Source organism: Typopeltis vanoorti, chromosome 9 (genome assembly GCF_054136105.1).
Source record: "Typopeltis vanoorti isolate ZY-2024b chromosome 9, IOZ_Tvanoo_1.0, whole genome shotgun sequence".
Classification (NCBI taxonomy): Eukaryota; Metazoa; Arthropoda; class Arachnida; order Uropygi; family Thelyphonidae; genus Typopeltis; species Typopeltis vanoorti.
Window position 1 is genome coordinate 15,720,017 of NC_143557.1, and position 16,433 is coordinate 15,736,449.

Genomic DNA, 16,433 nt, shown 5'->3' on the forward strand with positions numbered 1-16,433 from the left:
GATCGGAGCTTACTCCACCTTTACTACGAGTTTCCCCTGTCATGAAAGGTTTGCCTACGCTTGGATCTTCTGAAACTTCTATAGTTTCTATATTCAGCACGAAACTCTTGTAGTTTCTCTATTCAGCTTTGAAATAATGTTGGATTCAATATCCACTTAATTTGAATAATTTTCCTATCATACTATAATTCAAATTCTTAAAAATGGAACAATAAAACGATGGCACGCCGATTGGTTTATTGCTTATACTGTGGTCTCAGCAGCAGCACTGTACAGTCAGTACTCATTTGCAAAAACGTATTGTTTTTTTTTCCTTCTAATTTTGCAGATAACGAAGTCCATCGAATTATTATTACCGGGTAATAATATTTCCTGGTCCCTATTATATTAGGGTTTTTGCTTAACCCTTTCGATGCATTTATGCAGTGTATCAAAATTAACAAGCATGATTCCGTTTTTACCCTAAAAAATGTTCAAATTCCTGATTCATCATTAGCTTTTTTCTGTTGGGTTGTTATCTAAACTGTTGAAAAAATATTTATTGTGTCATTTATGTATGTTTAGTCTAGATTTAAACAAATCTTTCAGACTGCTGCTCGTTTATGGCTATCAGGGAACTGTGGTGAAAACACCCGCCAGTCTGATGAATGGTGATGGAGACTAAGCCTCAGATTGTTATAATTTGATCTCGTTAAGTGTGTGTAATATCTTTGTGATTTTATGTCGTTCTTCTTTGTTTTTCTGAGGTGAGTTAGAGTATAACAGTTTTTTAGGCATGCAGACTACACAAACTAACATTTTAAAAGGGATTTATTTATCCCCGTTATTCCTTATTTATTTAATTATTAGTTATTATGAATATCTTTCTTTTTCTTATTCCAAGAAATCACCACGTAATTTCCCTCCTTACTCTATCAAATCTTTTGAATAATAAATACAAATGTCAACTAAATTATGATCACGATGACATTAATAAGAAAGAGTTCCTCGTTGAGAGAAAAAGACTTCAGAATTTTACTACTTCTGTTGCTGCTATGCAAGACGAAACAGAGACGTGGAAGGATCCTTGAACTTTTGCAGTTTATTCTAAAATTGTCTCGAGAACTCAGTTGCAAATATTGTAATAGTACTGCAAATTTTCCTCACAATTGCTTTAAGTGTTGCTAGTTGTGAAAGGAGTTTTTCTAAATTAACATTCATTAAGAATTACCTAAGATCTACAACGAGTACCTTGCATTTAGAGACAAATGTAAGAAAGCTAAACACTGTGTAAAACTAGCTAAACAAAGTCATGGGAGGACTTTGGTAAGAACATAGAAAATAAATAACAAGAAGTGGCAAGATATTCTGGAGGTTGTTGAAGAAGCTCAGAAATGGAGTAAAGAGTGCTGTAAAAGGAATTAGAGATGATAAAGGTGATGACATGAAAACAGGAGAAAAATATATTCTTGAAGTATGGAGTAATTACTTCAAAAAATTGCTAAATGAAACAAGCAGTGATGAAAGCACGGTGGTAAAAACAATGACCAGGCATGCAGTCAGGAATACATATTCATACTTGAAGTAGAAAAAGCCATCAAAAGCCTGAAATGTGGAAAGGCAGCAGGAGTAGATGATGTTTGACTAGAAATTCATCTTTCTGACCAGGCCCTCTGAATTATGCAGTGTAGCCACTGCAAAACTTTTATACCTTCATATTTAAGCATTTCAGGTGGAATATTTTCTACTCGAGCTGCCTTTCAGCATTTCACACTTTTGATGGCTTTTTCTTCGTCAAGTAAATAAAAATTTACTTGAGGAAGAAAAAGCCATAAATATTATTATTAAGAGAGACCTCCAGGGAGTTAGGGACTCATCAAGAGAGGCCACATACTACATGCACCAGCTATCATACTTATTCTTGAATTCATTCACACTGCTTGCACTCACAACATCAAGTGGCAATCCACTCCAATTATGCATCACCCTATTAGAGAAAAATCTAGCCCTCACTCCTTTCTTTGCAGCATTCATTTTCAGCTTCCAAAGATGCCCCCTTGTCCTTTCCCCACCTTCCATAAATTGAAAAATTACATCAATTGAGATCCTGTATGACCCTTTCAGAAGATTGTAATTCTCAGTCATATCACCCCCTCTTCATAATTAGTATTCCATAATCCTGATATCATTTTTAACACTCTCCTTTGCACTCTCTCCAATATATAAGAATCACAACGGAAACCAGGAGACCAGACCTGTGCACAATAGTCCAGGTGGGTCTTATCAAGGCCTTGTAAAGAGGCCTTGATAAGACTTATCTTTACCTTTACATCCTTATCTTTACATGTGAATGTTCATTTCAACATTGCAATTATCTTTTGAGTAGTATTTGCAGTCTTTTCTACATGGCCCGTGAACTTCAACTTCCTGTCTACTAACACTCCAAGATCTCTAGCCTCTTCAGTTTCTTCAAGCATAATCCCACCAATATAATACGATATTGGATATTTAATCAGGCTGAAGTGCATTACTTTACATTTACTGACATTGAACTGACATCCATTTTCCCATGCCCACAATTCCAGCCTATTCAAATCATTCTGCAAGTACTGCATATCAGCAGCATTCCTGATTACCCTACCTATCTTTGCATCATCAGCAAATAGTTGTATGTTGCTTGTCAAATCTTTCCCAATATCATTAATTTATAGATTAAATAACACTGGACCAAGTACTGATCCTTGTGGTACACCACTGGTTACTTTAAATCTTGCAGACTCACATCCCCCATATACCACTTTTTGAAATCTGTCAGTTGGACATCCTCTTATCCATGCTAATATTCAATAATCCAAACCCATATTCTCCAATTTATGCAAAAGTCTACCATGCTGTATTCTGTCAAAAGCCTTAGCAAAATCCAAAAGTATCATGGTGTATCCATTTCCTTTGTCTAGTTCAATGGTAACATTGTTATAGAATGTGAGCAAGTTGCTAAAACATGACCTTCCCTTAGTAAATCTATGTTGCTCATTGCAAAGTAGCAATTCACTGTCAACCCATTTCTGAATGTGAGCCCTAACCAATTTTTCCAAAATCTTCACCACCACTCCTGAGATACTAATTGGTCGATAGTTGGATACATCAGTCTTTGCACCACCCTTATGCAATGGAATTACCTACATTCTTCCATTCCTGTGGAATCTTCCCTATTCTGAGATTCATAATAAACAGCCTGGTCAAAGGAATAGCCAGTTCAGCTGAACTCTCTTTTAGCACACATGTTGATATTCCATTAGTCAATATTGCTGAATTCATATTCAGCTTGTGCAACATCTTCTGCATCTGTAAACCTCATGTCATCTGCATTTAGAAGAGTTATTCTTTCATATTCATTCTTTCTTTTACTTGCAGCATATCGATAGAATTCTTGTGGGTTCTCTTTAGCATGCAGAGCTGGTTTCTTTTCCTATTCAGACTTTGCTTTCCATACAACTGTTTCAACTATTCTAGCCTGCTGCTCATAATTTTCATAATGCACATCATCCCTATGCACATGGTATTCCTTCCACATCATCGTTTTCTAACGAATCTCTTGCTTAATAAGATTACACATTCATTTGACTCCTACCCTGTTTATTCTTCGAACTCTCGGGACACTCTCTGATATCGCATCATTTAAGTGTTGTTTAAATGCTTCCCATGCCCTGTCGATATTCTTACATTCAATCAACCAATCCCATTCCAATGAACTCGGTATACTCCTCAGTTGGTCATAATTTCCTGCTTTGTTGTTCAGCATGTAACCTTTTCTGAATGGAATAACCATGAACTTTGTCACTTCCCAAGTGAGTACCACATGATCACTGTCACTAACCGGAGGCAGAATAATTACATCTTTAACTGAAATGCCTTCTGACACTATAATCAAGCTAGAATGTAAAAATTATAGAACAATTGCCTTGATAAGTCACCTTGGTAAAGTGATGATGATCATATTGAAAGAAAGATTGAGAACACAATTGGAAGCATACCTTGCAGACGAGCAAGCAGGATTTAGGAAGGATAGAACTACAATTCAACAGATTTTGACAATGAGGTTAATAGCATAGAAAGCTAGGAGAAAAAACAAAAACCTGTATACTTGCTTTGTTAATTTTCAGACAGTATTTGACAGTATTGACCAGAAAGTGACATTAGCAGTTTTGGAATCCTATGGAATTGATTAAAAACTAATAGCTATATTAAAAGATGTTTATCAGAATGCAGTTGCAGCAGTTAGAATAGGTGATGATTTGGGAAAATGGTTTAAAACAAGCAGAGGTACTAGACAGGGAGACCCAATATCACCAAGCATTTTCATTGCACATTTAGAAAGAGCAATGGATAAAATGAAAGAAGATGCCAAAGGAATATCTGTACACGGAATGAGAATTAACAATCTGAGATTTGCAGATGACGTTGTTATTATTGAAGAAGACGAAAGAGAACTACAAAAAAACACTGAAACTGTTAAACGAGGAAGGGAAGAGATTTGGACTTGTTATGAACTCTGAAAAAACAAAGACAATGGTATTTGGTGAGAAGAACATGAAACAAAAGATACAAGTGGATGGAACTGATATAGAAAATGTAGAACAATTCATATATTTGGGAAGTAAACTGACATATGACTTGTAAAAAAGAAATAAAGATCAGGATTGCAAAGGGAAGAACAAATCTGAAGGCCATGGATAACATCTGGAAAAGTAAAGTGATCAGTCTGCAAACAAAACTATGAGTATTGGAAACATGCATCTTCAGCGGTGTACTATTATGTTGGAGGTTTAATGGATTTTTTACAACACTCAAAAAGAATTAAAATAGAATTTAATACTTCCTATATTTCATCCTAGTCACTAGGACATCTATGGGGATTACAAAAACAATGTAACATGCACACAAAAACTTACTATTGTAAGCCCAACTACGTGGGTGACACTAAAGTCCTATCTAGGTGGAGCACCCTCTAAGGGCAGTAGTAGGTGGCCTGGAATGTAAGGTGGGACCTCTGGTGATGAGTGTTTCCCAAATCTTCGGAAGCTTAATGCAACCGTATTTGTTAAGATTTGGTTGGTTTCTGAGAGCTGCTGCTGCTTCTAAGAAAAATCTCTCTTTCTTGAATTTGCTGTGGTGGAGCATGGTGGTTTTCTTCCATGATACTCTGTGGGTGGTGTCCAAAACATGGTCAGCCAAGCCTGAATGGCCATAGTTGTGTTTAACGATGTACAACTTGTGTTCCTCCAGGCGGACGGATGCTGATCTGCCTGTCTGTCCAAAGTACGCAAGCTTACAGGAACAGGGTACTTTGTAAACTCCAGGCAGAGAGAGAGGAGGGAGCTGATCTTTCGTAGAACAGATAAGGGTAGCAAGTTTGCAGTAGGGCTTATATGCTGTGTGTAGGTTATACTTTTTTAGTATCTTGGCTATTTTTTCCGAAGTGCCTCAGATGTAGGGTATGGTGATGGCATTTTTAAAATCTTGTTGACGAGAGGGACGGAGAATGGGAGAGGAATTGATTATTTTTTTGATACTGTGTTCGCTGTAGCCATTGGAGAGGAAAGTTCTGTGTATGTGGTTAAGCTCAGTAGTGAGGGCGGTTTTACTGGCACAAAGATTGTGGGCTCTCTTGGTAAGGGTTTTAATGATGCCATATTGTTGTGAGGGGTGGTGGTGGGAGAGTTTGTGAATGTATCTGCCTGTGTGTGTGTGGGTTTTCTGTATACAGTGAAGGCAAGTGTATCATTAGGCAGGTGCTTGACTAAGGTGTTTAGGAAGGGTAAACAATTGTTCTTTTCCTTTTCCATAGTAAACTGGATTCTTGGATGTAGGCTATTGAGATGACCGAGGAAGGAGTCTAACGTGTCTGGGCCATGAGGCCAAATAGAGAACACATCATCTACATATCTTAGCCAGATAGAAGGTTTGAGTGGGGCTGAGTCTATGGCTCGTTTTTCAAAATCTTCCATATAGAAATTGGCAAGGGGGGGAGAGTTAGACTCCTTCCTCGGTCATCTCAATAGCCTACATCCAAGAATGGCCTCAATAGCCTACATCCAATGATGATGATGATAACTATAATCAAATCTAACACTCATTGACCTTGAGTTTCTTCTGTCACATGTTGCTTGAGGAAGTTGTCCAGCAACAACCTCAATAAATGCATTTTCATTCTTCTTATGAAATTCCACTGCTACCAAATCAATATTTGGATAATTAAAGTCTCCCATCATGATTACTCTTTTTGTGCTTATCTTGTCTATTTGGCGATGCATTTCTTCATCACTAGCAACCGATCCACCAGGCATGTAACAACACCCCACTATGTAATTGAACTTGTTAGATTCCACCTCATATGAGATGGCTTCAAACTCACTGCCACCAACAACCCTTTCATGTCTTCTCTCATACTGAACTTATCGCTAGTTAAATCATTAGTATCTACTACAATTATAATCTCATTTATTTTTCTTTTCTGTTTTTGAATTGTTTCCTTTATATTCTTAATTTTCACTCAGGGAAAACTTGAAGTTATAACTCACTCATCAGTAGCATGTTTTATTATAGAGTCACCATACCAAATAATTTCTTTCTTTTTACAAACAATGTCATTTACCTGATTTCTGTTATTTCCTGACTTACCTGTTTCTGTGCTTTGTTGTTTCTTATTTTGCTGCTTAATTTTCATTTCCCCTCTCTCTATGCTCATTTAAATGCCTCTCGACTTTTTGTAATTCTTACGTCTTTTCTCTGATCTTCTTTAACACGTTCGCTGCCAACTACAAGTATACTCGTAGTTGGTAAGCAGCTACTAGTATACTCGTATGATGCTTACCGCCGGCTACAAGATTACTGTACTGACCTTGAAGAAGTGAAAATGCTTGGCTTGTGGAGCTAGTATCAAAACTGTGTATTCTCATAGATGGTATATGCTGTGCACAAGCCAACTACGAGTATACTCGTATGATGCTTACCGCCGGCAACGAGATTACCGTACTGACCTTGAAGAAGTGAAATGGCTTGGCGTACGGGAACAGACTATGCCGAAGTAGTGTGGCAGCGAATGTGTTAATTTGCTATTTTGAAAGTTGATTCATTTTCATTAACCTTTTCCACAACTCCAGTAACCTCGTTAGTGGGTCTAGCCTTCTTGTTCTTGCCTGCAGTGCCCTTTTTAACATTACTTTCCTTGTGCATTTTTGGCTCCATTTTATTCTTATTCTTATTGTTGAAATATCTTAATAAAAATATGTTATAAAATGCTAAAAACACAAAAATCTACACTAGTATACTATAGAAAACAGTAATTTTCTAAAGAAAAACAATAAAACAGACAAAAATCACCAGTTTTACAGGAGCACTAAATTCACAGACCAACCACAATGTATCCTCGAACCAGTACGCACGCGCGCACGCACACACACACACACACACACACACACCTCTTTGCATTCCTCTTGAAAATGTTCTACTGTTTTGTCACTGCCTGTTTCGTCTTTCAAAGTCATTACTCCAGACATCTAGGATATCCGTATCTTCAGTGGTCATGTTACCTTTATCATCTTTAATTCCTTTTACTGTACTGCTCTTTCTTCCATGTTTACGCTTTTCAATGGCCTCCACAACATTTTGCCACCTTTCTTATACCATCGTTTCCCCCTTATCCATAGGTTTGCTATCCACAATTTCAGTTATGCGTGGGCAACCCTGATCTAAAAATATTAAATGGAAATTTCAGAAATAATCAAGTTATAATTACTGCCCAATTTTGTTTAATATGTATTCCAAAGCAATGTTAAAAGAAGCACTGGAGAATTCAGAAGAAGGAATAAAGATTGGAGGTAGACATATATTTGTAATATGGGACGCAGATGACAAGGCATTATTATTAAATACTGAAACAGGATTACGCCATCTGTTGAACAGATTACTGGAATCCTGTCAACTATGGAATGAAAATTAACATAAGAAAAACGAAGGTGAGGCAAATATGGATATCAGAAAAAATGGGGAAAAAATTGAATGAAGTAAAGACATTTAAATATCTAGGAAGTGTGATTAGCAGTGATGGAAGATGTAAAAGTGACATAAAAGCAAAATAGTGATGGGAAGAGATGCCTTTAATAGAAAATGGAATTTATTCAGAAGTAAAATCGACAGAAACCTAAAGAAAAGACTAATAAAATGTTGTGTGGAGTGTTGCCCTATGAAGCTGAAACTTGGACATTGAAGAAAGAAGAAATTAAGATTTTGGAAAGATTTGAGATGTGGATTTGGAGAAGGATGGAAAAAATCAAATGGACAGATAAAATAACTAATGAAGAGGTCTTAAACAGAGTAGAGTAGAAGAAGAAAGAATTCTGTTAAAGAGGATAAAAAGAAGAAAGAGAAACTGGATCAGACATATTCTGAGTGGAAATGGAATCATTAGATGGCATCGAAGGAAAAATAGACGGAAAAAGACCCAGAGAAAGAGTAAGGAAAACAATGCTAGATGACATGCTGAATGGAGACAGGTACACAACCGTGAAAGAGAAGGCTCAGAACAGAAGAGAGTGGAAGGAAAGTTTTTGCTACTAAAAGAAGAATCTGCTCAATAACAGAATATTTAAGAAGAAGAATTATCAATTATTCAAAGCCAAATAGTTGTAGAAACCATGAAAGTTTTATAAGTTGACCTGAGAGATTATGAGATTACAGTCCTCAGCATCCTCGAGTTGGTTTAGATACTTAAGTCAAGTAGTGCAAGCTAAGGCAACTTGGGGATTCTGAGGATTGTATTCTTATATGCTTTCAGGTCAACTTACGAAACTTTCCTAGTTTCTACAAACTTTCAGCTTTGAATTAATGTTGGATCTAATATTCTCTTTGCCTATGTAATTTTACATAGCTGAAATGAAGCGTATAGCTCTTTCTTTTAGTAATAGACAATTCATAAGTTTTAAATTGTGCTTCGTTCTGAGTAGTTCTTGGTTATCAGATCGACTCTCGCAATGCTAGTGTTCAAGTAACCCTTATTTTATTTGATAATGGACCGAAAGTGCAAAAGTGGTAATGCTGGCAATTTGGATATGCCAAAGAGAAGCAGTAAAATGCTTTGTTTTAAATGAAAAAGGTGAAAGTTCTCAATTTCATAAAATAATAAATACCGTATTTTTCTGTGTATAAGACTCCCCCATGCATAAGACGAACCCAGAATTAAGAAATCAATATTTTAAACATAAAACAGAAGACCTTTGACATTTTTTTTAATATTCAAAGTATATTTAGTAATTAAGTAATAATTTTAAGATACATATTAAGAAATTATGCATCACTCTCAGTTCCAGACATATCACTTTCTTCAACGTCTACTGCATCACTACTGTCTTCTGAGTCACTGTCTATATTATTATTATTATGTGACACCTCCATGGAGTCCAAAGACTCATCGAGGGAGAATGTGCCAACAGCATCGAACGATTGAACTCCTTCCAACTACTAACTGCTCTTAAACTTGCTTAACTTTTTGCATGAGCCATTAGTAGCAGAGGCTCTACCAATCGACCAACCTTTGCTGGCAATATCCAAGGCCACATGAGCATGAGATATTCTGTAAACTCCAGAATGGGAAAGTGGAGGATATTTATCTTTTGCAGAGTCTTGGAAGGCATTTAAATTTTGAATTCGATTGAAAGAAACTTGTAGGTTGGTTTTACAAAGAAGTCTCGCATTTCATTCTGACAGTCCCTTTACATATTATTATTATTACGTGACACCTCCAGGGAGTCTAAAGACTCATCGAGGGAGGGTATCTACAACTCTCTCTTTCTCTCTCTCCACCACTCACTCAATCCACCAACTACAATGAACTGCAACTACACCAACACCATCTACCACCCACCGCCACCACTTTCACAGACAATCACCAACGTCCTTCTGTCTATATATATATGAGATCATCCTCAGTTCCATCTATGGCATTGCTGATTCCACATTTCTTGAAGGACTTCATAACCACCTCTTGCTTGACTCCATTCCATGAGTTTAGGATCCATTTGCATACCTCAGTAATGGTTGGTTTTTTCACTGTGCCTGTCAGTGTCAAGTTATCGCCTGCTTTTTGCATCCATTTATTCCATTCTTCTTTAATCAGAGCTTTGAAGGGCTTGTTCATAGAAATATCTATTCGCTGTAGCTGACCTGTAAGTCCACCAGGAATAACTGCTAACTGTGTTTGCAAATCTGCTGCAACTCTTTTTGTCTTTTCTGTTAAATGTGCTCGGAACTGATCAAGCACAAGTAGAGCTGGCCTCTTCAGAGCCCCCCAGGTCTTCTGGACCAAATCTTTGCAAACCAAAGAGACATGATCTCTTCATTCATCCAACCGTGCTCATGAACTTGGACAAGAACACCAGGTGGTATGCTCTCTTTGGGATACATTTTCATAAAAATGAGCATAGGAGGCAGGTTGGTTCCTTTCATACTGTGCAGATGGTACCAACCTGCCTCCTATGGTAGTGTATAGTGTGTCATTCCATGATCATTTATTTTGATTGCTACTGTTTTGACCCCTTTCATATCAACAGTTCTGTTGGAAAGTACATCAAAATTGAGAGGCATCTCATCCATGTTTGCAATCTGACTTGTTTCAAAAGCTTATTTTTTCCAAAGTTTTATGATATAGGAATAAAACTGTTGGATTTTATCCTTATAAGCTGGTGGCAATTTCTCGGCTAACTTGGTTCATGTTCTCATGGCCAGCCCTTCTCTCCTCATGAAGTTGAAGCACTATTTTGCCTTTTCTGTGAAATCAACAATGTTCATTTCTCTTGCAAACCTTTTTGCCTCATATCAAATAAGCTTGGTTGACACACATATCTTCTCTGGTGCTGCTCCTGTTAAAGCTGTCTTCTTTTTTGGCATCTTGAATAGTTGTTCTTCATGTTTTCTCCACTGTCTAATCATACACTCAGTGGGAGGAGGTCCAAACTGTCTCTCTGCAGCTTTATTTCCATGTTCTTTTGCATAATTGATGACTTTTAACTTGAATTTTGAAGAATATGACAATTGTTTTTTATTTTTGGACATTTTTATGGGCTATTGCTCAAAATATTGTCAATGCATTAACTCACCATGCCAACGAGTTGCAGATATATGAATGCTTTCAGAGTTTTGATTGGTTTATTCAGAATCAGCGTTAATGACGTCAATCGACAGAGTTAACAAAGACTAGTGATTGGCAGAAGCCTGTTTGCTGAGACAAGGTACCGGCAGTTTCACCATGGGAGCCGTGGGTCTCTCAACTGGTTACTCCCCATGTATAAGAAGACCCCCAATTTTTAGTCTAAAAATTTTAGAAATAAGTATCATCTTATACATGGAAAAATACGGTAAATAATAATAATAATAATAAAATGTATGCTGAGGTTGCTAAGATTCCATTTACATTCAGATAATTTGACTATTAAATTATTTAAGGAATTTACAACGTATACTGGAATATTAATTAAAAGAAAATTTAATAAATACTTCCTATATTTCGGCAGTGTCACATTGCCATCTTCATGGGAACATACAAATATGGCATGTGCACGCAGGCACTACAAAAAGCAAATGAGGCAGAAGATAAGAAACTACTATTGTTCCTAAAGTCGTAATGGTGCCCCCTAGCGGGCTATATTGGGTTGTCTTGGCCATTGGGCTGATGTTCTCATGATGTAAGTCTCTTTCATGTACCCAAATTTGTTGAGGTTTGGAATGTTTTTTTAGAGCTGAGGCTGATTCTATGAATAATATTTCGTACTTGAACTTGCTGCGGTGTATTACTTTGGCTTTCTTCCAATGTATTCTGTGGCGGGTATCTAGAGCATGGTCTGCAAGCCCAGAGTGGCTGTACTTATGAAACCAGATGTAGTCCTTGTGTTCTGAAATCCTGATATTTGCTGTCCTGCCTGTTTGGCCAAAGTAGGGCAATTTACAGCTGCAAGAAACCTGGTATATCCCAGGTAGGTCTAGGGGAAGTGGTTGGTCTTTGGTACAGCGGATAAGGGATGCCAACTTTTTATATGGTCTGTAACAAGAAGTCAGGTCATATTTTTTTTAAGGATTTTGGTTATTTTTTCAGAGGTGCCCTTGATGTAGGGAATGGTAATAGATTTAGTGTAATCTTTATTGTGAATGGGGAGTGGGGGGGGGTTGTGGTTTACTGGTTTTAATATTTTTTGGGGGTTGTAGCCATTGGCTAAGAAAGTATTAAGGATGTGGTTTAGTTCAGTGGTTAGGGCATTGTCATCTGAACAGATTAATTTTTTCCTGTTATATAGTGTTTTAATAACCCCATATTGTTGTGGGGGTGGGATTGCTGGTGAATGTATCTGCCTGTATGGGTGGGTTTTCTATAAACAGAGTAAACCAAGGATCCATCAGATTGGTGAGTGATTAGAGTGTCTAGGAAAGGGAGGCTGCTGTTTTCTTCTTTTTCCAGGGTGAACAGGATTCTGGGGTGTAGGTTGTTTAAGTGTGTTAAGAAGGAGTGGAGTGTATCTGAACCATGTGGCCAAATCGCGAACACATCATCCATGTAACGAAACCAAATAGTGGGTTTTTGTGGGGCAGAGTTTAAAGCTTTCTCTTCAAAAGTCTCCATAAAGAAGTTGGCTAAGGGTGGGGAAAGCGGTGAACCCATGGCTGTCCCCTCTATCTGTTTGTAGAATTTTCCTTGCCAAACGAAATAGCCTGTCATTGTGAACTGAAATAGGGCTGAGATATCGGGAGGAAATTTGGCTTGTATGAGCTCTTAAGGTTTCCTTGAGTGGGACATTTGTGAATAGGGAGGAGACGTCAAAACTGACCATTATGTCAGTGTGTTGGAGTGAGAGGTTTTCTATACTGGCTTTGAAGTCGGCTGAGTTTTTTGTGTGATGGTGTGTTGCCAATATAGTGTGTGAGCGCTTTGACTAAATGTTTGGCTAATTTATATGTGGGACGATCAATGCTATCTACTATGGGATGTAATGACACATTTATTTTATGTATTTTTGGAAGTCCATATAATCGGGTGGGGGGGGGTCTAGAGTTATAAGATTTTAGTTTGTTGGTAACTTTCACAGGCCAAGAAGTGACTTTCTTAAGGAGCCTATGGAGTGTTCTAATTTGAGAGCTGGTAGGATTATATTCAATAGGGAGGTAGGTAGCCCGATCTAATAATAAGGCATTAAGCTTACCTGTGTAGTCCTTTTGGTTGAGAACCACAGTGGTGTTTCCCTTATCCACTTTGGTGATTACTATTTCCTTGTTTTTCTTCATTTCTAGTAGAGCTTTATATTCATCTTTGGATATGATGGTTTTTGGTGGTTTTGCTTTGGTGAGAACACCGGCTACATCCAGTCTGACATTGTTGGCAATATGGTTTGGAAGGTTGCAGATACCATGTTCTATTTGGATCGTTATTTCCTCGGCAGGTATTCTTTTAGGAGATAAGGCAAAATTGTGGCCATGTGCAATAGCGGTGAGTGCTTCAGGCTTGAAAACAATGGAAGAGAGGTTGACTACAGTATTGAGTGGTTGCTGTGGTATGGATGTAGAGTTCTTTTTCAAGTTATCAAATTCTTTTGTTGCCAAAGCACATGAGACGTCATAGAGAATTGTCCAAAGGTCATGGTTCATCATATTTGAAAGTTCCTCCTCTAGTGCCCATAAAGCATTGTTTTTGTCGGCTAGGAGAACATGCGTAGTTGTAATTTGTTCTCGTAGTAGGGCGAAGCTCGTGCATTTATAAATCCGGAGAGCCTTCTGTGAAGAGAAACGGTGCTTAAATTTAACACAATTTGGGATTACCTCATTATCCTGGCAACGTTTTAGGAAGGTCAGACGATTCAGTTGTCTAGATATTTTCAACTTCAGTTTGCCGTATTGGCGGGCTTTGTGTGCATTGGAATCTCCGTGGATGATAGTAATTCTTGTAGAAAGGCTTATACGTTGGCAACACATGACTATTAAATTATTTAAGGAATTTATAACGTATACTGGAATATTAATTAAAAGATTAATTAACTTCATGTGTTCACCATGGAATTTCTTATTTTTATATCCTTCTAAACAATTTCCCTGCATACCTTTCTGAATCACTCCAAGTCTTCAGAATTTGCCACTGAAACTCCGTGGTTTGGTTCTTGTTTTCAAACTGCTTCCAATTTTCTTCAATAATGCTTGTGTAGTCAAATCTACAGTTTACCTGGAAAAACTACTCGTCTTTAATTTTTTTTAATGTAATATTCATTTTTATTCTGCTTAGCATATTCGAAGGCATAATTTAGTAATATTAAGAATGTTATTGTTTGCTCTGCATGAAATCAAGACTATTTTAGATCGATCTCTATAGGAAAGATCAATCAATATAAGTATGGATGATACCATATTTTGAGTTCTAAGTATTGTAAATAACCATGAAAGTTAGCATTAAAAAATATATAAATAAAAAAATAAAAAAATTAAATCAGTGATAAAGAGTTATTTCTCAGCTTACTGTTCAGATATTCTTGTGCTTTTATTGGAAATTTTTGGTCAAATTTAATATTTGTAGCTGGAACTGTATTTAGAGAGATTGTCTTGTGGGCAGCTGAAGGAGAAAAAGATAGTAGTGGGAGAATTTTGCCATTACATCGCTTAACTGGCCATCAGGTAAATTTTTTTTGTTTTAATATTTTTGCTACTCATTCTATTCCAGCCAACTTTTCATGTAAATTAAAATCTAGAGATATTGTATCTCACGCTGTGTATCAGTTGAGATACACATTTATACCTAGAAAGAGGTATAAAATTTGATTTTTCTTATATATAAAGTCTTCTGATATGTTTATTTATTTACTAATGGTTGCTGGTGGTGCTTCTTTAGTACTCCCATCTTGTTATCTTCAGGGAGGAGAGGGGGGGGGGGGAATAAACCTACTTGTTTATGTCAAATATTGATTAACTTGGGAATCACATGAATAAAAGCCTAGAAAATGATCCTATATAAGCACACCTAAGTCTTTCATCAGGTGTGCTTTTATTTCACATTGCAATTGCATTTTATCATTGAGTTTCATGTTACATTCCTTTATCTGATTCATTGGAAAAATAAGAAAAATTAATTTGAATAATTTATTGTTAATGTTGTAGGATGTAAAACTTTATATATATTATTATTATTATTATTACATAACACCTCCGGGGGTCCAAAGACTCATCGAGGGAGGGCACCTACTCTATAACTCTGTCTGTACCACTCCACCAACTGCAACTACCTTCATCATCTACCCCAACGCCATCTACCGCTGACCACTACCACTAATATTTTCACAGACAATCACAAACATCCATGCCCATGGCGGGATTCAAACCCGCAGCCTTTTGGCTGGAGTGCAGATATGCTAACCACTTGGCCAACCAGGCCAGCAATATAATTGTAAGAAGAATTTAATCTTTTTAAAAATAGTGAAATTTCATATACATAATTAATTATATGAAATATTTATGCTAACAAAGCAACATCAGCTTTATTTGAAATTATTATTACTGTTAGTTTACCAGAGTGTCGAGGACTCATCAAAGGAGGATATACATCACCCACACCAGCTGTCATACATCTCTTCAACTCATTCACACTAGATGTACTCACTACTCCAACAGGGAAACTGTTCCACTCACTCACGGTTCTGTGAGAGAAAAATCTAGCTCTTACCCCTTTCTTAACCACACACAATCTTAACTCCACAGATGCCCCTTTGTCCTCTCCCAGCCTTCCATATAATCAAAAATTTTATCAACCTGTATTGCCCTCTCAAAAGTTTATAGACCTCTCTCATATCACTCTCCTGTCTGCCAGTGCCTGTACTCCACATACTCTCAAACTGTCAAAGGCTTGTAAAGAAGCAGAATGACTTTTATATCATTAGTTTGTTTATATAGAGAAACCTGTGGAGAATTCATGACTAAAATTAACACATGCGAACCACAGTAGTAGGTTTTTATTACGTAAATATTTCATCCTAGGTATTCGTTGGATTCCATTGTACGTACGCACCCTATCCTTTGTGTCATTCCTAGTATTGTTCTACTGTACTGATGATGTCTTAAGATACCTAGGACAAAATATTTACGTAATAAAAAACCTACTACTGTGGTTCATGTGTGTTAATTTTATATCATTAGATGTCCATGTTTGAAGATCGCAATCATCCTTTGAGTTTTATTTGCAATTTTTGCTATGTGACCCTTGAATGTCAACTTCATATCCACCATAACTCCAAGATATCTAGCCTTGGCAGTTACTCCAAGTATAATCCACCAGTATAATATGCTGTTGGGTATCTCATCATGCACTTACCATCAGAAATTGAGTTGACAGCCATTATTGTTTGCCCACACTTCCAGGTTATTCAAATCACCCTGTA

The 16,433-nt window shown here is 37.0% G+C and overlaps 1 protein-coding gene across 1 annotated transcript in view; it reads left to right on the top strand.

The window, feature by feature from the left end:
• The window catches only part of LOC150102899 (tRNA (34-2'-O)-methyltransferase regulator WDR6), a 624,232-nt gene that overhangs the window by 94,810 nt on the left and 512,989 nt on the right, over positions 1-16,433 (top strand). The window contains exon 5 of the mRNA XM_090398196.1: positions 14,532-14,679. Coding sequence (XP_090254322.1) covers positions 14,532-14,679 — 148 coding nt within the window. The remainder of the gene's footprint in view (positions 1-14,531; positions 14,680-16,433) is intronic.